Source organism: Protopterus annectens, chromosome 10.part0 (genome assembly GCF_019279795.1).
Source record: "Protopterus annectens isolate FY-2018-M chromosome 10.part0, PAN1.0, whole genome shotgun sequence".
Lineage (NCBI taxonomy): Eukaryota > Metazoa > Chordata > Ceratodontiformes > Protopteridae > Protopterus > Protopterus annectens.
The window spans coordinates 1,390,072,654-1,390,094,059 of record NC_056744.1 but is presented as its reverse complement, the minus strand read 5'-3'; the positions used below and the strand labels follow the sequence as shown (position 1 = coordinate 1,390,094,059).

General features: G+C 41.7%; 1 protein-coding gene across 1 annotated transcript in view; it reads left to right on the top strand.

Annotated features, from left to right (window-relative positions):
- The window catches only part of COL24A1 (collagen type XXIV alpha 1 chain), a 3,617,818-nt gene that overhangs the window by 1,580,226 nt on the left and 2,016,186 nt on the right, over positions 1 to 21,406 (top strand). Inside the window, exon 11 of the mRNA XM_044086026.1 lies at positions 7,465 to 7,518. Coding sequence (XP_043941961.1) covers positions 7,465 to 7,518 — 54 coding nt within the window. The remainder of the gene's footprint in view (positions 1 to 7,464; positions 7,519 to 21,406) is intronic.

The window sequence follows — 21,406 nt, the reverse complement described above, 5'->3', positions numbered from 1 at the left end:
CACCAAGGAATGCACTTGTTCACGATTGGCCTCCGAGACTCCTATATGCTTTCCCTCTGATTCCCATATTTTTGCAGAAAGCCAGTCTGTTGGAGACCACAGTAATCCTGATTGCTCCCTTTTGGCCCCATCAGATCTGGTTTCCCTTCCTACAGCCTCATCTAGATGAACCATGGATTCTGGACCCAGCTCCAGATCTACTGACCCATCCGTCGGGAGTGGGTCATCCCAACCTTCAAAACCTCAAGTTGACAGCTTGGCTGCTCCAGTTCCCTTGATTACCAGGTTTCCTCTTCTTTCCTGTCCGGTGAAACATATCTTATTGTCCTCCCATAAAACCTCCACAAGAAGATTATACAAGATTAAATGGAACAGTTTCATTATGTAGGCAAATGACAGCCAAATATACCCCCTTTCTGCTCCCATACATTCTATCCTGGAATTTCTGGTGAAACTCTTTCATGAGGTAGCAGCTGCTTCTACTGTTAGAGTCCAACTAGCAGCAATCTCAAATTATTGTGTGGGAGAAAATGGCTGTACGATCATATCACACAAATTCTGTAAAGATTTTTTGAAAGGAACTATGATGATTAGATCCCCATACAAGAACCCAGCTCCTCCATGGGACCTAAATTTAATTTTAACAAACATTACTTGCTCCCTCTTTGAACCTTCAGCCGTATGTAATATAAAGTTTCTGTCTTGAAAAACACTCTTTTTAGTGGCTATTACCTCAACCAGAAGAGACTTGGAACTGCAAGCTTTGTCCACAAAGGCTCTTTACCTGTTTTTCCATAAGGACAGAGTCTTTTTATGTACTCACCCCTCATTTCTTCCAAAGGTTGTGTCGGAAATTAACTTACATCAGTCTATTGAGTTGCCAGTGTTCTTTCCTATCTACCAGAACAAAGGTGAGTATGCGCTGCATCTTCTAGACGTACATAGACAATTGTGTTTCTACTTGCACAGAACTTCAGGGTTTAGAAAGTCAGACCAACTTTTCGTGTCCTACTCCGAGACCAGAAAAGGTCAGCCAGTCTCACAGATTACCTTATCTAGATTGCTCACTCTTTGTATATTTTACATATACACCTCTAAAAACAAGTCTCTTCTCTTCCCTGTTGAAGCACACTCCACCAGATCGGTAGCTACATCTTCAGCCTATCAAGCAAGGTTACCCTGGAATGATATTTGCACTGCAGCCACATGGCCAAAACTACATACTTTTAACACTCATTACAAAGTGGATGTGGCCTACAGGAGTAAAGCTTCCTTTGGTTCTACAGTTCTGAGGAATATTCTCCCATGAGCCACCCAGGAATTAGGTTGCTTACGACACGGTCCCATTTAACAACAACACATAAAGAAGCTATATACTTTGCATAATGTTCCATGTGTGCTGTCCATCGCGACCTTTATTCTCACAACCCACCCTCCAGGCCCCCCTTCAGATCTCCTGGGAGACCAAGTGAACACTGGATTTTGAATCTACATAGCCTCAGAAATGCTAACTTTGTCCGTTAGTAAGCATTACTACTGTGTACCCTTTTCTTATGATAGACAGTTTTTGTTCTTATGATTTGTAGGTGGGCAGACAAGATCTGAGGAATTCAGGGAACTGCATTATGGGTAGGGACGGAGGCCCACGAGCTTTGCTGAAGTCCTCGAGCTTTTGTAAAGGCTGAGACGGATCCAACTCATCAGTAAGAATAAAGTTTGAAATGGACAACACACATGGAACGTTATGGTAAGTACATAACTTCTTTTTTTTATTCCATCAACATCCATAGCATACTTAACAAGACTACAGATTTTCAGTACTGGATTTCTCAGTACTTCCCCTGACATAATCAATCTCTCTGAAACTTGACTAAAACCACATAATAAAGGTAATGAATTTCTCCCGCCCGGTTATAATATCTTACATCTCGATAGGACAGACCAAAAAGGTGGAGGTGTTGCCATTTTGTACTCTGGCCTCCTAACCTTATCCCCTCTGTCCAACCCTCCCCCCTCATTCCTCCCAGTAGAACTAATCATTGCTAATTGTAAAATCAACAATCACAAAACTATAAACATTGCTTCCATTTTCTTGCTTACTTGTACTGTGGAGCTTTTCTCCCCGGGCCTCCACTAAAAAAGGCCTTTTTCTCAAGTGGACTATCCCAGTTAACAGAGGTCAAATAAATAAATAAAATAAATAAATATACCACCCATTGACAACATATCTTTACTTGAACAGAGTCTATACTGGATGGCTCACACAATTCCTAACGAAACTATCATACTAGGTGATGTTAATATAAACTGGCTTGCTCTCAGCTCTTACTTTTCTTACACCAGCATTCAGTTATATGGCTACACTCAGCTTATCTCCTCTTCTACTTTTCTGCATAAACCTACAAATTCTAGATCTATCCTGGACTGGATTCTAGTCTCCCATCCTAACCTCTGTCATAACCCTTAATCCTTGCCAGATGATATCAGTGATCACTCTGCAATTCATGTCCAAAGATTCTCCACCCAACTCACTAGACCGCATAAATTTAAAGAATGATGAAAGTTAACTAATTTCAAACCTGACACTTTCAATAACTATCTCTCTGCTATTGACTGGTCCTTCTTCTTTGACCTTTCTCTTGATGAAGCAGTGGACCAATTCATCTCCATCTTTTTAAACACTCTTATCAGAGTCAAATCACAGTGCTCACCCTGGATCACCAAGATAACCCGATCTGTTATTCAAAATAGAGATTCTTTGTGGAAACTCTGGTTAAAGAACAAATCTTTCATCCACTACCAAAAATATGGGCAACTAGGTAACCTGACCAAAAAACACATATACATAAATAAAAGAAACTTTTATCACACACACCTCTATCCACACAAACTAATCATCCCAAAAAATTCTGGCACACAGTCAACCAAATTCTCTACCCTTGAAAACCCTCTATACGTAATCTCTGCCTCAATAAGTCACTCCAAGAAACTGCTTTTATCTTTAATACTTACTTTGTTGATACTATACGCAAATGTATGCCTACTTCCAACCCCACCAGTCCCTCACCTCCCAACATAAACCCACAAAAAGTAACTCCTCTTTCTCTCTAAGTCCTGTACCCACTAGCTGTATCAAAAAGCTTCTTCAGAAACTCAAGCCATGCTCCCCTTCAGCTGACAACTTACATTCACAATTCCTAAAGATAGCTGCCAGTTCTGTTACATACCCAGTATCTATCCTCATTAACCACTCAATTTGTGAAGCCATCGTCCCAGCTGTTTGGAAGAAATTTTACACCATACCTATCCACAAAGGTGGGAACTCTGTAGAACTCTCTAATTACCTCCCTATTGCCATACTCTCTCCTCTCTCTAAAATTCTTGAACACTGTGTCCATAAACAAATCTTGTCTTATATAATATCAGAAAATCTTATCACGGCTACCTAGCACAGCTTTCACCCCCACTACAGCACCACCCCTGCTCTTATCTTCTTTGCAAACTCCATCTCCCTTACCAGATACAATAATAAGCTAGTGTCCTGCCTATTCTTTCACCTCTCTAAAGCCTTTGACACTGTCTCCCATCCCACCTTCCTCTCAAAACTTACTCAACTTAACCTCTCCCCTACATCTGTTTCCTGGTTTACTAGCTACCTCACTAATGGACAGCAATCAATCAAATGTGTCTCTGCTCTATCTCCATTTCTCCCCATAAAAATGGGTGTTTCACAAGGCTCCATTATTGGCCCCCTTCTTTTTAACATATTTATTAACCAGCTCCACACATGTCCCCAGTCTTCTCTCATACAGTATGCAGATGACTCCACTATCATCACTTCTGCTGACAATCTCTCTGATCTGCTTTCCCTTACTTACACCTCCTTTAACCTCATGAAACTTGGCTTACTAAGAGCAATCTTATCCTTAACTCAAAAAAGACAAAACTCTTATTCCTACCTAAATCTCTTAGTCATCTTAAATCCTGTTTCACCATCTCTTCCTTAAATAACACCATTATCTTTTCTGAACCTCAAACAAAGTTACTTGGCATAATCATTGGCGACCAACTTAAAATCAGTCTTCATGTACAGAACTGTATAAAGAAAACCCATCAAAAGCTTGGCTTGCTGTGTAGAAACCAAAGGTTCCTTACCCCTAACTCCAGAATATCACTTGCTCAGGCCTTTTTCATTCCTAACCTCCTGTACTGCTCTCAAGTTCTTACAAACTTACAGTTCTCTCTTCTATCTAAACTTGAAATCACATGCAACAAAGTTGACAGATTTGCTGCTAACTTCCCTTTGAAATCTCATCACTGTCTTGCCCTTCAGAATCTCAGCTGGTTAGAATTTCCGTACCAACTCATATATTCCCAACATCTTATAATCCGCTACATCTTAAATAAACCATCCTTCTGCCCAAGCATAACTTCTCTTGTCTACCTCCATAACCCATCATGCCCCCTTTGACCAACTGACCAACATTTCTTACAGATTTATAAACCAAAAAAATCACTAGGACAAAACCTATATTCCTAGCTTCCTTCTCTTTCTTGGAATAAGATTCCTTTAGCCCTTAGAAATATCATGCATGTACAAGAATTCAAGCCAGCTCTCAGACTTTACCTACACAGCACCAGGAGTTGTCTTTGTAACCATCTCACTTAAATTTACTCCCCTTCCTCCTTTCCTGCCCTTCTTTCCATTCCCCCATGATCTTTTTCCCCTACCCTCACTTTCCTGTCTCCCACCTCCCTTTCCATATATCCCCTAACTATTCTAACTTCCTGACCTTTAAAATCTCTCTCTACTACTCCCCTCCTCACCCCCACCAATTTCTGCTTCATTACTCTTATAATTGTTTATACCCACTCCTCTACCTTTCTCTTTCATTTTATTTTCCCTTTACTTTTTTCTTATACTTGATAAAAAAAACTCTTAAATCTGTCCTGCTTGATCACCATTAACTTGTTCCTAGACATCTTTGCAACTTCGCTCTAGCCAAATACTCTTCCTTACCCACTTCTAACTTATCTACCCACTTTCAACAACTACTGTTCCTGTTAAATATCATGCTACCTAATAACCTATATAATATATACACATTTTTATATCTGAATACAAATTTCTTATTCTATACTTTGAACATCCTGCCTGTATAATTTATTCGTAGGAGTTTTCACCTTTTTTTCTTTTTATATAATTTGTTTTGTAAATTTATGTATTTTATACTTCTGTACCGCAGATGTTTTACTTGTATTACTTTTCCTTTAAGTCTAATTTTTTTAAATGTTTGTATAATCCTTCATTTTGGAGATTTTCTCCTCGGGTCTTCACAGAAAAAGGGCATAAGCTCAGATGGACTAACCTGGTTAACAAATGTCAAATAAATAAATAAATGTTAAACAAGAAGGTCTCTCCATCAGTGATTCCTCCCTTCTTCTCAAAATGGCCAAGGGCAATTACCCCCAGCTTCCTCACAGGATGGACTTGCACAGATATATTTCAACCTCTTAGTGTAATAATCCTGGAGAAATCCAAAATAATGTATCTAAAATCAAGAAAAAATTTTAGATATTGTTCCTTTAAGCTTAGAAAATTGCTAGAATAACAGGTTTTGCATAAGTATACATTTTCTCAAGGATATGAAGTCTGGATCTCAAATGCCTGTATTTATTTAATGCCTTCAGTCCTCAATGATGTGTCAGAAAACCACAAATTGCATGAGAAACACACCAAAAATATGAGGCAAAAATCTGGACAATTGAGAGGTATGCTGACATAGTACAGGGGTTGTTTGATACACTCCAGCCTTCAATTTCTTCAGCTCACTGGGTGATAGAATGCTAACACCTTTTAGGCATCTGTTTTCCGAAGATGTGCAATAGTTATTAAAGGAGTCTTAAGAAACCTGCAATGAGAAAATCATATCTGGGTAAGTGGAAAATATTTTCTTGTCAGTGCCAAAGCAAGAACTAGGATTCTTTCAAGGCCCAGACATCTCTTTTTCTACATTATTTATTTTTATTGTCTAACCTTTCTTATTTTTCTATCAGGATTTAGCTCTCTGACATCTCTGCTTGTCTGCCCATGGATCCCCCTTTCTACTCTGCCTAAAATGCAAGTAGTTTTTGAAAAGGATTTTACTTATCCACCTACCTAGAAGGCAGGTGACTCCTTCCTAAGTGCTTAACTTTGTAATGGAGAAACTTAACACTTTCCATTTGAACCTGCCCATGAGGTTGATTTGAGGTTCTGATCTTGGAAAATGGTGTTACTCATTGCTTTGACTTCTGCAAGAAGAATATGTGAGTTATAAGCTCTTATGGTGATTCATCCCTATCTTATCCTTCACAAAGATAGGGTAACTTCCTTTATGCCTAAGGTGGTGTGAGAGTTTACTTTGAACCAAGCTTAGTCATCTGCCTGTTTTCTAACCAGAAGCAAAAAATAAGGGCGAAAGAATTCAGACAACTCAGTTATTATGTTCACAAGACAAAAACCTCCAGGAATTCAAATCAATTATTTATTTATTTTCTATGAAGATAAGAGAAAGGGAGGATCAGTGTCAAAACAGACAATTGCTAAGTGGCTGTTCATGCTGTTGACTCTCTCTCTCTCTCTGCTATTTGCACCACAAGAAGGCACTTCCTAGCAAAATCAGGGGCCCATGCTACCAGGGCTTTGGCTACTTTTGTGGCATTTTGAAAAGGGATGAGCACTAGACCTATACTAAAGGCAACAATTTGCTCACCTGTACACATCATTATCAAGTACTAACTACAAACTCGATTATTTCTCTATGTCCATAGCAGGCTTTGTTTACGATTATTCTCTGTTGGGTCCAGACTCTGATCTATTTTCTTCCTCTTTTTCATTCTAAGTTTTGGTATTACCCATTTAGCTTCAGCTACTGCAACAGTAATTTAATAATGAACATAGTATAGTTCTGCAAGTCAATTTACCATAACAGTAGATGTTCGAAAACACTGTTGCAGTAGGAACACCCACTCTGTCTCCACACCAACCCCTTTTCTTCTTCTTGTCTTTTATGTCAGGGTATGGATGTTTTAATTTCCCTTTCTTCTAGTATGTAAGCTAACTAGCAGGACATTAGCTTTGCTTGCTGTGAGGGAAGAAAGCTCTTAAAGTGTGTTGTCCTAACCACTGACTTTATACAACTCTTTTCAAGCTGTGTAAAGACTAGGGTGTGTGGAAGGTGCCCAAAAGCTTTGGATGCTGTCTGGTCTTTTAGTCCTTGGCAGGGTGTGTCCCAAATAGTTTAGAGTACTGTAGAAGTGGTCATTTGAACATCTGCTGTTATGGTAAGTTTACTTACATAACCATACTTTATGGTAAGTTTTGTTACATAAATCTACTTTCTAACAACATAATAGACAGACCTAAACAGAACTGGGAAATATAGATAATTATGTGGACTAATTATACATTTCATTTTAAAGGGTTTTATTGGACCTCCTGGTGTAGCAGGACCACCTGGACCCGAAGGAGAAAGAGTAAGTATATAACTTAGGATATATTTCTTCATAGGCAGTGGGAGCATAATTATAAAGATTTCCTTGAAACAACTCATTATATTGAGTTATATTGTCCAAAATATTAACATTAAGCTGCTGCTACTGAGCAGGACTTATAACAGAATTGTGCTCCAGAGCACTGTGATGTACATACATACATACAAATATTTCAAGCATGGGCTTTAATGCACTTGTAGTTTGCCAATATACCAAAACACTTGTTCCCATATGCCCAGGCTGAAAAATATCTAACCTAGTACTTCCTCTAATGTAATTTGGTGGTCTTTTCCATGCATCAGCTACTCTGTCAGAGAGCCAATTAGTACACATCTCATTCCTATAGAATCTTCTGCGTAGGTTGTCTGATGATTCTCTAGTAATTTTTGATAACCCCAAACATTCCCAGAGGTAGTTGACTCTAAATACCCTATATATACTTGAATACGACTGTACAAGTTCAGATATTTCAGTCTTTCATAATAACTTAAATTTTCACATCCACGGATGCCCTTGGTATATTTCCACTGTACTTTTTCCAGTTTACTCATGCTTGTTTTCTTATAGGGTTTCGATATTGTTATTCCATACTCAAGTTTGGGTCTAATGTAACTAACAAACAATGACTTCCTCATTTTTCCAAGGCTTTATAAATCTTTTTATACAACCTATAGTTCTATAACTATCATTAGCCAATTGGTTGATATGATTAGAAAAACTCATAGCTGAATCTACCCATATACCCAGGTCCTCAAATGAGTCTACAGTTTCAATCACTATGTGCTGTATTAAATAGTCACCTTTCAGTTTATGTCTCCCAAATCTCATATGCTTAGTTTTTGATGTGTTTATTAGCATATTATTCTCATGTGCCCAAATGGTCAATTTAGTCAAGTTATTAACATGCCTTATCTGTAGCACATGTAATCAGTTTACTCAATTTCAGGTTGTCTGCATATAGACAGTAGAGCACCTCAGATGAAAACGTTAGGTCTGAAAGATACAATCTAAACAAGTAAGTGCCTAGGACAGAGCCCAGTGGGACACCCTGACTGTAACCAGGGATTTCACCTGCCCAGCTGCTGTATGATACTTGCCATGTCCTATTTGTAAGCCATGCAGCTATCCATCTTATCAAGAGTTCATCAGTACCTAGTTGTACTAATTTATTGATCACTGTTTTGTGTATGACCCTGTCAAATGCTGAAGTTAAATATATGTTACATCAATACACAATTTTTGATTCATATCTGTTATTATATTGTTATAGAACATCATGTTACAGGTGGTAATATATCTGTTTCCAACATATGCATGGTAATATATGGTTTCATGTCCCAATGTATCCAGTTTTGACAATAACCTATCCAATATTACCTTCTCCATTATTTTTCCACAACATGAAAGTAGACTTAAGGGTCTGTATGACTCTGGGTTTGACCTATTCCCCTTTCCCTTGAAGAGAGGTTTAATAAGCACATGACTCCAATCTTGAGGGCTCTCCCCATATTTATATTATCTAGTAAATAATAGATGTAATGATATTATAAGTTCTTGCTGAAGTGTTCTCAGGTCATTGTTACTAATTCCATCTCCTCCCTGTGCTTTGTTTGGATCCACTTTGTGCAGTTCTTTTTCAGTATAATCTAATTTGATTCCGATGTCTGGGATTACCTGGATGGCAGTAGAACAATTTATCACCCATTTTGTGGTGGCAAACATTTTTGCATAAGATTTTGTTACTATATCTATAATCTGTTGTCTGAGAATAAATTTTAGAATCTGCACACAGTTTAGCAATTTGTGTGTCTACTCCTTCTACATCTTATGTATCTATAAAAAGGTTTCATTTTGTGCTCATTATCTTTATATACGCTTTCTTTGAATTTTTCTTGGTCTTGTCTCACACTATGCTTAATCTGTTTGTCCATCTTGTTTATTTCAATTTTCAAAGTTTTATTGCGACCTCTCTTCTTTTTCTTATATTTTTTGTCTGTCACCTTAATCAGATATCTTGTTCTTTTGGAAATATATCCCACTGATGTTGTATGCCTAGATCCTGAAGTTAAACATTTTTTTATTTTTTTTTTGCACTCAATTTCTCTTTCAAAACTTTTCACATTCCTTCTGAAATCTTTCCACTGAATACCTCACTCCAGTTAATTTTACATAGTAACTGTTTTGCTTCTATATAATCTGTAATTAACCTTCTGCATTGGTTCAGATTTCAGTTTGGCAGAATTATCTAGCAACAAATTACCCTTTATAACCCCATGACCACTGCACATCAATGGTGGTAAAATTTTACTTGAAGTAACAGTAATTTCTGTAGGAACACAAACAATGTCTAGTATGTTTCGTCCCCTGGTAGTTTTTTTTTTTTTTTACAATCTGAAGCAATTGTTGTTCCTGAATATACATTATGAATAATTTCCTCACTAGCATTATTGAATCAGTACTATTCCAGTCTGTTTCTGGTAAATTTAAGTCCCCAGCTATTATTATTCTTCCCGCCTGTGTTTCATGCAAGAAGTATATGAATTCCTCTAGGTCATCTGCACTTGACTTTTGTGAATTATGCACTCCAGCAATTGTTATATGTTCCAAGGTTGTCTTTATTGTCACAGTTACACAGTCTATAGTATTGGTCTTATCACTGAACGTGTAATAATCACAGATGTCATAGCTATCATTAATCCCTATCATAACACCTCCACCTGATTTTTTGTTAGAATGTTACAGTAAAAACATTTATAGCCTGACAGGACTGGTTTCCAGTCATTGTTCTTTAATCATGTTTCACAAACAATAACAACATCAGACTTGTGGGAACCTAGCAAATTTTCCAATAAAAAAAACTTTATTATTAATGCTCCTAGCATTAAGAACCATCAGAGATGCATAAAATGTTGCTGTCTGTGAACTGTTAAATTTTTGACGTGGCAAAAATCCTGCCTAGTGTTTGTCAAATATTGCAAAATATCTGCTGCAGAAATTCTCTTCCTTGATCTTGATAAATGCATGCCATCCTGTCTGAACACGTATGCCCAAAACTAGGCTTGGATGCTCTACACATTGACATTTTGTTGAAATAGGACATTTTTTCCATGTAGGTATTTAGCCCAAAAATCTTTTCATTCACAGTGACCTGACTATCCTTTCTATAAGTGATCTGTGAAAAATACGTCCTAACACCAGTACAAGCTATACTAAGAGGGCTGTCGGTTCCCTACTAAACAGTCAGAGAATCCTTGTGTATGACATAATTTGCACCAACATGAATAAGAACGGATCTGTACATTGTTACATTAAGGCATTCCAAGGCTTGTCTCACATTTTCTATTTTTGCTTCTGGCAAACATAGCACTATTCAGTGTTCATTATCTTTTCTACAAATGTAAGTAAAAGTTTCTTTAATAATTGAATCTCCAATTTCAAGAATGTCTTTGCTGGCTAGCTCTGAAGAATCTTCAGCTTCTAATACAGTAATATCTGTTTTATCAGTTGTAATGAAGGATAGATCTTCATCACCATTAGTCTTATTAATCTCACTGTTTTCATTGTGTATTAAATTCTCATCCAGCTGGTATTGTAAATCCACAGCTTGAGCCATGTAGTCAACATTTGTCTTTCTCTTCTTTTTTCTTACAGTAATGTTCTTTAGTCCTTCCACATTCAATTTTGATTTTTTTCCTTTTCATCTGCCCCTTGCCTCTTTTTTCTACCTTCTCTGTTGGAAAAATTATGCCTTTTTCTGTAGACTGAAGGAAATATCATCATTCCCTATAACCTGTGTGTTATATAACAAAGGTGTGTCTTTTTTTTACTGCATATTCTCTTTCCTTTACAGTCATTATAATCAGTTTCCTTTTCTTCCTTGTTATTTGTTGTGAAGTTCTTCCTTTCTTTCTTTTTTTGTTTCCTTCAAAACAAACTGGATCGTTAGACTGCTGAATACTTCCATCCAGAATTCCAAAGTTGTCAAGGGCATCGTCTTGTTTCATAGGGGTTGAATGATCTTTGCAGACAATAGATGCATCATCTTCTAAACGTGATCTATTTGTTCTGTGCCTAACATTATACCTGATGTTGTCAATCTTCACCCAATCCTTGACAGTGGGTTCGGTTCCGAACCTCGGAACCGAGTTGGCCATTGTTTCAGCTCGCGTCCTCCAAATTCTCAAGCAAGGCTCAACCCATAATGCTCCTCTCAGAGATTACCTCAGATCTCGTCTGCCGCTTCGCAGACCAGATGTGTTTGTTTCCTTCTCTCTAGCCTTGGCAATATTTGTGAGTTTTATCTTATTTCAACTGTTTGTTTTCTTTAAACACTGATTTTCTCTCTTTAAAATCTATTTATACCTCTTTATATTACCTACCTGCTCCTATCTTACTTAGCATAGCTGTATTCTTCTTTCTACCATTGGTAGACTGTTGAGTACCATTGTTGGTACGTTTTTCTTTCTTTACCTGTTTTAATCTATTCTCTAATACCATCATTGGTATTCCCTCTCATTATCCATTTAAAAAAAAAACTTTCTATCCGTATTCTTTCCACTTTGTTTTGTTGCGTGATTGAGTGACAGTTTTCTAGCTGTCATTATGGCTGAACAGCAGAAACAATAAAAACCTTCTCCTACTCAGTCTTCTAAAGGCACCTCTGGGTTTATGAGGTGTCAGAAATGTGAGGGCAAAATGCCTAACTCTGACGGGCATACCCTATGCGTATATTGTCTTGGGAAGATCCATCTCTAAGAAAACTGTTCTGTTTGTCACGGGTTTTCAACCTGAACCTTGACTGAAAGGAAAAATAAATTAATTTTAATGGAATCGTTAAATCTGGATTTGACAAGGCCAATTCTAAGTCCAGGGATGAAACTAGTACTTCTTCTTCATCTTCATCTCCTGCTTCAAAGAAAGACCTTCCTCAGTTCCAAGGTCCTCAGAACCAGCAAGAAAAATGGCTAAATTGACCTTGGTACTGAAGAGTTTATCGGCACTGGAGGGTTTATCTGGAACTAATTCTAAACTGGCCTTGGAGCCGACAGCTACTTCTTCGACACCTGCTGATGCATCAGTACTGAAGTAGTTAGGGCTGCCTCCATTCCCAAGAACATCTTATTCTCCATCCATAGACCCATTTAAAGACAGACTCCCAAGTCCTTTTGTGGAAGTGAGATCCCTTAAATCTCCTTCCACTGCATTGGTCCAGTCTACTAAGAGTATCTCAGAGGCAGATATTATGAGACTAGTGGATCAGCTGCTGACGGCCAGGGGGTTGTCCTCAGTTCTGAGCCACACCGGCGTCAGAACCATTCTTCCTATGTCACCCCCATATCCTCCTCCTACACTTGGTGAGCCTTTGGAGCCCTCGGTTCTGTCTCTCCCGGCTTCGACTGTCTCAGTTCCTGTAGCATCTTGGTCTCTGGTTCCGAGAATTGCCTTGAGTTCCTCCAAGCTTTCGGCACTGGAGACCTCCCAGGGTTGAGATTCTCTGGTCGTGTCCTAGGTTAATGGTACTCTTTCTGCTCCTTCGGAGCTGTCAATGTCCTTCATTGCCTCGGCCTTTGTAGCATCGACCCAGGCTTCTGTTCTGGAGACTGCCTCCTTGGTGCAGGGTGTGACCCTGGTTCCGAAGGAGTCTATTTTGGTTCTGGGCTCCCATCCCTCTTTTGGGAGGGAGGGCAGCCTTCCAGATTATGGAAAAGGCCTTGTCTATTGGAGACTCACAGTCATTGCCATCCCTGTCAGGAGAAATTTCTGCATCTCCTCAACCTGAGCTACCATCAACCTCATCCCTAGGATAGAGGGCAGCAGAAAAGTCCCAGGTAACACATATTTTAGTGTTCTCCTCTTTGGATACATCCCTGGTTTGTCCCCCTGAGGAAGTCCTTGCAAATAAAAGTGCAGGAGGAAGCACTTAGACTCCCCGGAGGAGTCTTTCACTGAAGATACTGATTTTGATCAATGGGAAGGTTCCCCGAGGTCAGCCCCAGATGATGTTTCCTTCAGGGACATCCTAGAAATCCTGAAACAGAGGGGTGGCTGGTCCTCCACCCAAACTTCCTTGGAGGAATCAGTATACCTGGAGGCTTTTCATTCCCAACCCTCTACTTCTTGGATCTCTCCACTTGCTGACGATCTCATTAACCTGATCGCTCAGCAGGCATGGAAGATGCCCAGTGCCATAGAGCCAATCCCCAAGAGGCCATTTTGTATATTATCAGCTCCTAAGCATGAACCACATTGGACCAAAGGAATTCCCGTTGATGCCATGATGATAGCGGCAGCCACCAAAAAGGAACTTGCCAAGGAAAGTCCCACTATCCATCCTCCTAACAAAAAGTCTAGGACTTTGGATAGATTTGGGAGGTGCGTTTATGCTGCAGTGACCTTCGCTGTCAGGTCCTTGTATTATATGGCGCACTTTATCAGGTTACAGAGGGATCTGATCAAAGAGCTCTCAGATACCCTCTCAGGAGCAGTGGCTGAAGGGGTACGGGTCAATGTTTTTTCTCAGCTTGCAACCTTTGAAGCAATTTCTAACTTGTCCATGAGGCTCATTGCTCAAGCAGCTGAAGGGATGACTAGGGCAGCGGGTTCAAGCTTAGCTGTCAGAAGGCTTTCCTGGATGCGCTTGTGTGACTTTACAGAGCCATTTAAAGCATCATTCATCAATGCTCCGTTTGATAGATCTACCCTTTTTGGTCCCAAGGTAGAATATACCCTAGCCAGATGTGAAAATGATGGCAAGACCCTTTCTGCCATAGGCATATGTTTCCCCACTCCTCAGAGGCCGTACTCTAGGAACCAGAGGAGTGGGAGACTATGGTTTAAAAAATCCAAAGCGGCTTTCCAGAATTCACGAGGGAAAGGCTTTCCCCAGAGCAGAGGGGGAAGCAATGGAGGATGCCACACTTGAAGCAGAAATGGACAGCAAGACCAGGGATCCAGAGAGTCTTTCTCTGGTACTTCCTACCAGCACCCCTGAAATGGGGGCCCAAGTGCCCGCCTCTGGAGGCAGTTGGAGGATTACTTTCTCTGCATCAGTCTGCCTGGCAAATGCTTACAATGGATAAATGGGTGCAGGGAATTATATCCAGAAGTTACAAAATCCCTCTATCACTACCCCCAAAACCCCAGAAAAAACTTCCGGATGTGCCACCCAATCTCAGGGAAGCAGCAGCACTAGAAATTCAAAGACCGTTAAGCAAAAGCGTCATCCAAAAAGTCCCACCAGACCAGAAAGTATCCGGATTTTACTGAAGATTCTTTTTAGTGCCAAAGAAAACAGGGGACTGGAGACCTATGTTTGATCTCAGCCAGTTCAACAAGGCAGTTCAACAAACCATATTCCGGATGGTTACGGTTCAGTCAATGCTTCCATTCTTGGAAAAAGATGAGTGCATGTGCTCTATCGACCTCCAAGACTCTTATTACCACATAAAAATGGAAAAGAGCTGCAAGAGGTTCTTGGACTTCTGTCTGGGAGCCAGTCATTTCCAATTCAGAGCGCTGTCCTCTGGACTCACCACAGTCCCCAGGGTGTTCAGCAAATGCATGGCAGTGGTAGCATCTCATCTAAGAATGCAAGGATTTTGAATATTTCCATACCTTGATGACTGGCTCCTCACTGCTACCATCAGGCGTCAGTTAGAACGGGAAGAGATTACAGCATACATCCCTGTACATCTCTATGAATAACTATAAATTGTGAAAAGTCCACACTTCATCCCTCTCAACAGCTGGATTTCATTGGAGCCCACTTAGACACTGTTTCAGGAATTGCATCTCTCCCTCTGGAAAGGCTACAACTCATTAGATCCCAGGTCAGTCAATTGCTATGGAAGAACAAGGTCCCAGCAAAATGAGTTCTTCAAACATTAGGCTCCATGGCAGCAGCAATCACTCTAGTACCCTTGGCAAGATATCACATGCAAATATTGCAATGGGTACTAGCGTCCCAATGGTCGTTCATGCACCAACCATTGTCTCAGATAATTATGATTACCAAATGCTGCAAACAAGACCTACTGTGGTGGCTACACTCCAGCCAGATTCTCTTGGGTTGCCCATTCATTCTTCCCCAGTCCCAAGCTATAGTGACCACAGATGCTTCCCAGATAGGGTGGGGGGGCATTATCTGGGAAAGACAGTCCAAGGCACATGGTCCCAGTTGGAGGCCAACTTGCACATCAGTGTCTTGGGGATGAGGGCAGTGCTATTGGCATTGCAAGCATTCCAAGATGTCCTTCCTCTAGGGACAGTAGCGATTTTAAACAGACAACTTGTTGGTAGTCTGGTACATAAACAAACAAGAGGGAACCAAATCTTACCCATTGTGTCGAGAAGCACTCAGCATTTAGCAATGGGCAATTTCTTCCAACTGCTTTCTCACAACAACGCACATTCCAGGGAGCTCCAACATGATAGCAGACAAACTGAGCAGAATCATTCTCTTGCAACACGAGTGGTTTCTCAGTTCAGCAGTGGCGAACAACATTTTTCACCACTGGGACCAACCTTGCTGCGATCTTTTTGCCTTTCCTCTAACCAACAAGTGCAGAAGCTACATTGCTCTAATCCCTCCTCATGGGGAGTCATCCAGAGATGCTGTTCTCCATGATTGGCTCCCAGTTCTGCTGTATGCCTTTCCCCCAATTTCCTTCATTTTGCAGTTCCTAAAGAAAGCCAAAAGGACGGAAAATTCAGTAATCCTCATTGCCCCCTTCTGGCCTCGACAAGTTTGGTTTCCCTTCCTGTGGATTCACTTAATTCGGAAATCATGGATTCTGGACCCATTTGCTGTCTCAGCCAGAGAGCATGGTGCATCTGAATCTCCAACATCTCATTCTTACTATGTGGGTTTTCCAATTCCCATGATTGCCAGGCATCCTTCTTTTTCTTCACCTGTCTGACAAATTATTGTAGTTCATCACAAATCTTCTACAAGGAAATTATACCAAAGTAAATGGGAAATATTTGCTAGATGGACTGTTGATAATGAGCTAGACCCTTATTCCAGCCCTATCCACAAAGTGTTAGATTTCCTGGTTTCACTTTACCATTCGGGTTCCTCCGCATCAACAATTAAAGTTTACATAGCGGCAATTTTGAACTTTCATATAAGACTGGATGGTGCATCTCTAATGTCGCACAAACTTTATAAAGCATTTTTAAAAGGTCTCCTAATGCTAAGACCATCATTTAAGGAACCTCTTCCCCCTTGAGATCTAACTGTAGTTCTTCAGGCCCTTACTATGACCCCCTTTGAATCATCAGCAACTTGTGACTTAAAACATCTGTCTTGGAAAACTTTATTTTTGGTGGCTATCACTTCTGCCAGGAGAGTCTCAGAGCTTCAAGCTCTATTGTGCAAACCCCCATATTTAATTTTTCATAGAGATAGAGTTGCGCTTCGAGCGAATCCATCTTTCTTGCCCAAAGTTGTCTCTGAAACTAATATTAATCAGACTCTACAGTTACCAGTCTTCTTTCCCAAAATTTTCCAGCAAAGGAGAATATGACCTCCACTTACTTGATGTGCATAGACAGTTACATTTTTATCTCCACAGGACTAAAGACTTTAGAAAGTCTAACCAACTATTTGTGGCATTTTCTTCCCTCCATCTTAAGTAATCCAGTTTCGAAGGTTACCTTGGCTAAATGGCTTAGAGACTGCATCACATTCATTTGTCATTCTAAAGGACTCCAACTTTCAAAACTAGTTCAAGCCCATTCTACAAGAGCAATAGCTACGTCTGCAGTCTTTCATGCCAGAGCTTCTTTAGATGACATTTGTGCAGCAGCCACTTGGTCTTCTCATCATACCTTTATCACTCGTTATAAGCTGGATCAGGTCTCAAGGAGATGAGCATCCTTTGGCTCTATGGTGCTTAGGAATATTCTTCCATGAGATCTCCCGAGGCTAAAGTAGCTGGAGACTTTGTCCCACTGTCAAGGATTGGGTGAAGATAGACAATGTCAGATAAAGAAGTTATTTCTTACCATAACATTCCATCTGTGTTGTCGATTTTCACCAAACCGTGACATCCCACCCTCCTTCCCCCATCCTAAGACTCTTAGTAGACCTAATTTAGTTCTTGTCTAGTTTCCTTTTTAAGGACTCACATCTGACCTTGATTAATATGCGTATCATTTAACCATAACATTTCATGTCTGACTACTACTTCTTGGCAATCTCAATCTGAGGTAATCTCTGAGAAGAGCATTATGGGTAGAGCCTGGCTCAAGAGTTTGGAGGAGGTGAGCTGAAGCAACGGCTGATTTGTTTCTGAGGTTCGGAACTGAACCCACTGTCAAGGATTGGTGAAGATCGACAACACAGATGGAACGTTATGGTAAGACATAACTTCTTTTTATTGCATCAGTCCAGTCATTAATATATGAAACAACAGATGTTAAGTTGTCTATCTCGCCTTCATTCTTGCTGGATGGGTTCGGAGCCGACCTCGGCTCCGACTCGGCCACTCTAAAAGCTCGAGAGTTGGTTCCACCGGCTCGAGGCTCCCCTTATATCCCACAATGCTAGGCGAGAGTTACCTCAGATCTCGTTTGCCGCTACAGCGATCGAGGTGTTGGTTTTCTACCGGTTCTTGGTAAGTGACTTTCTTGTAAAGTTAGTGTATTAAAACCCCTTTAATTTTAATATTTATACTTATTTCCCTTAGTTTAGAGGAATTCTTATCCCCTTTCTTAAAATTCCTGTTTTTCCCACAAGAACTTTAAGTTCTTCCCTGGGCCTACAGGCCTTTTCTTTCCCTAGTGGAGTGTGTGTGTTATTTTTCTTAATTTAAAACCTAGCTACTTGTTTTATTTTAAGTTAAACTAGACAGGGTGTAATCAGTGTGTTTGTGACTGTGTGTGTGATTACACCTTTGAGATGTCTAAAGAAGCAAAGGTCTCCGGATTCAAGAAGGGTGATGCGTGCTGTCAGAAAATGTCTCTGACAGACGCTCACACTTCTTGTGTCTACTGTCTGGGACCTTTGCACCTGCAGGACTCCTGTGCTGTTTGCCATGGCTTCAGCCCCAGGGTCCTGCAGGAAAGAAAAAAATAAGTTAATTTTAAGAGGCTTACTCAAGCCAGAGGATTCCCTTACTGTGTCTTCAGGGAAGCCCTCCAAGGCATCTAGGTCTTCGGCTCCGACAACTGAGCCGAGACCTAAGGCTTCTAAACCTCTGCCTACATCGGCTCCGGCTGGAGCCGATGAGTCTCAGTCCACAGTTTCTGTGGTTCCCTCGGCTCCGGCTGGAGCCGAGGTATTAGAAATTCCTGTGTCGGCTCCGACCAGACCTTCGGAGCCGACAACTAGGAAGAGGTCCAGGTCACCATCCCTTGGCTCCGTTCATTCGGCTCCAGGATCTCCCCTGCTGTCTGAACGGAGCCAAAGATCTCACTCCTCTAGGTCATCGAGGCTGTCGGATCATGACCTTCAGAGGGTAGTGAGTCGACTTCTTAAGTCCGAGGCACTGGCCCAGATGCTTCAGAGCCCGACTCATCAGTCGATGCCTGCCCCTGTCCATCAGTATATTCCTCCTTCGACTCTCTTGAGCTCGGAGCCGGGTCGTGTCGGAACCGAGACTGTGATAGCGTCGGAGCCGATACAATTGTCTTCGGCTCCGTCGTTGGCTCCGATTTCTTCCTTGGAAGAATCTCGGCGCCGGACTTCCCTCGTCGGCTCCGAGGGGGTGAGTGGCATCGGACCCTTGTCTGACCCCGCTCTTCCTCTCGGAGCTTCGGCGCTGGTGAGTTCGGCTCCATCGGCCTCGGAGCCATCACTGTCGGTGCCGAGGGGGGTTCTCAGCTTCTCGGAGCGGGGACCTCTGGCTTTGCCTGACAGGGGTGCTTTCGAGGTCATGCGGAGTGTGTTAGAGCCTGGCTCTACCCCACAGTCTGCACCGTCCGCCCCTCCCTCTACGGTGCCTCAGGTCAAATCGACTCACTCCCTCATCCCGGACCGCAGAGAGCCAGCTCCTCAGGAACCCCCTGTGGGGATCTCATCCTCTTCCGAGGCCTCTCCTGACTTGGCAGAAGAGCCCCCTCAGAAGAGGAAGTGTAAGAGGAAACACATTGACTCACCTGAGTCAATCACATCTGATACAGATTTAGATGATTCCGAGGGTTCCCCCCGTTCCCCTTCTGAAGATGTCTCTTTTGCAGACATTCTAGAGATCCTGAAGCAGAGGGGAAATTGGCCAGCCCTTAACCCTTCGGAGGATGAATCTGTATATCTTGAGGCGTTGGCTCTCGCCCTTCCACCTCCTGGGTGTCCCCCTTTGACCCCCTCATGCAGGTGGTTGCTAAAAAGGCATGGATGGCTCCTGATTCAGTGGACCCCACTCCCAGGAGACCCTCCAAATTCATAACGGCACCAGCAGACAAGCAGTTCTTAACAAAAGGAGTTTCTGTGGATGCTATGGTGGTAGCTGCTGCCACTAAGAAGGAACTAGCTGATCCTTCAGTACCTGTCCATCCACCTAACAAGGAATCTAGGTCCATGGACAGGTGCGGAAGCGGATGTTTTCGTCAGCGACATTTACTATGCGTTCGCTGAACTACCTGTGCCATTTCACTCGTCTTCAAAGGGACTTGATTAAAGAAGCGAGTGACATGTTGAAGGATCCTACAGCTGCGGGGTTTCAAGATAAAATGAACACTCAGCTGGCTACCCTTAACTCCATAGCCAACTCCTCCATGCGCCTCCTTTCTTATGCGGCTGATGGAGCGAGTAGGGCCGCAGGGACAGGTGTGGCCTTACGTAGGCATGCCTGGATGCGGCTATGCAATTTTGCGGACCCCTTCAAGACGTCTTTCACTAACACCCCATTTGATGGATCATCTCTCTTTGGTCCTCAAGTGAAAGAAACCTTGACTAGGTGCGAGACTGATGGCAAGACTCTTTCTGCCGTCGGAGTCCATTTTTCTACTCCTTCTAGGCCTTACCCCAAAGGCCAGAAAAGTGGGAAAATGTGGTTCCGTAAACAAAATCAAGGGACTTCGCCTGACGACAAAGTCGTTACCCGCCAGAGGCAGAAGCGGGAATAACAATGGTAGATGTCGCCCTCGAGGCAGGGGGGCTCCGCAGAACCAGGGCAATCGAGAAGCCTTCTCTGATAAGCCCTTTCAGCATCCCTGAGGTGTTGCCCGGCTGCCCACCTTCGGAGGCAGTCGGGGGAAGGTTGTCACTGTACCCAAAAGCCTGGCTATCCCTGACTCAAGACAAATGGGTACAGTCTATCATTTCGAAGGCTATTCTATCCCCTTTCTTCGCATTCCGAAACAATCAAAAAAATCCCTTCCAGATGTTCCACCCGCGCAAAGGGATCTAGCGGTTTTGGAAATTTCAAAACTGCTTGCAAAAAGAGCAATTCAGCCAGTTCCAGCAGACCAGCAAGGATCCGGAATCTACTCAAGGTTCTTTTAGTTCCAAAGAAAACAGGGGACTGGAGACCAATTTTGGATCTCAGTATCTTGAACAGATCAGTCAAGAAAACAAGATTTCGGATGGTCACGCTGCAGTCCATCCTTCCCCTATTGGGAAAAGGAAACTGGATGTGCTCTATAGACCTTCAGGATGCGTACTATCACATAAAAATGAACAGACGCTCCAGAAGATTCCTCCGCTTCAGGCTGGGAACCAGTCATTTTCAATTCAGGGCCCTGCCCTTTGGTCTCACCACTGCCCCGGTGTTTACCAAATGCATGGCAGTGGTAGCTTCTCACCTGAGACGACAAGGATTCCAGGTGTTTCCATATTTGGACGACTGGCTCCTCACAGCTCCCACCAAGCGTCTCCTTCTGATGGCCAGGGATTACACTTTTCGCATTTGTCAAAAGTTAGGCATTT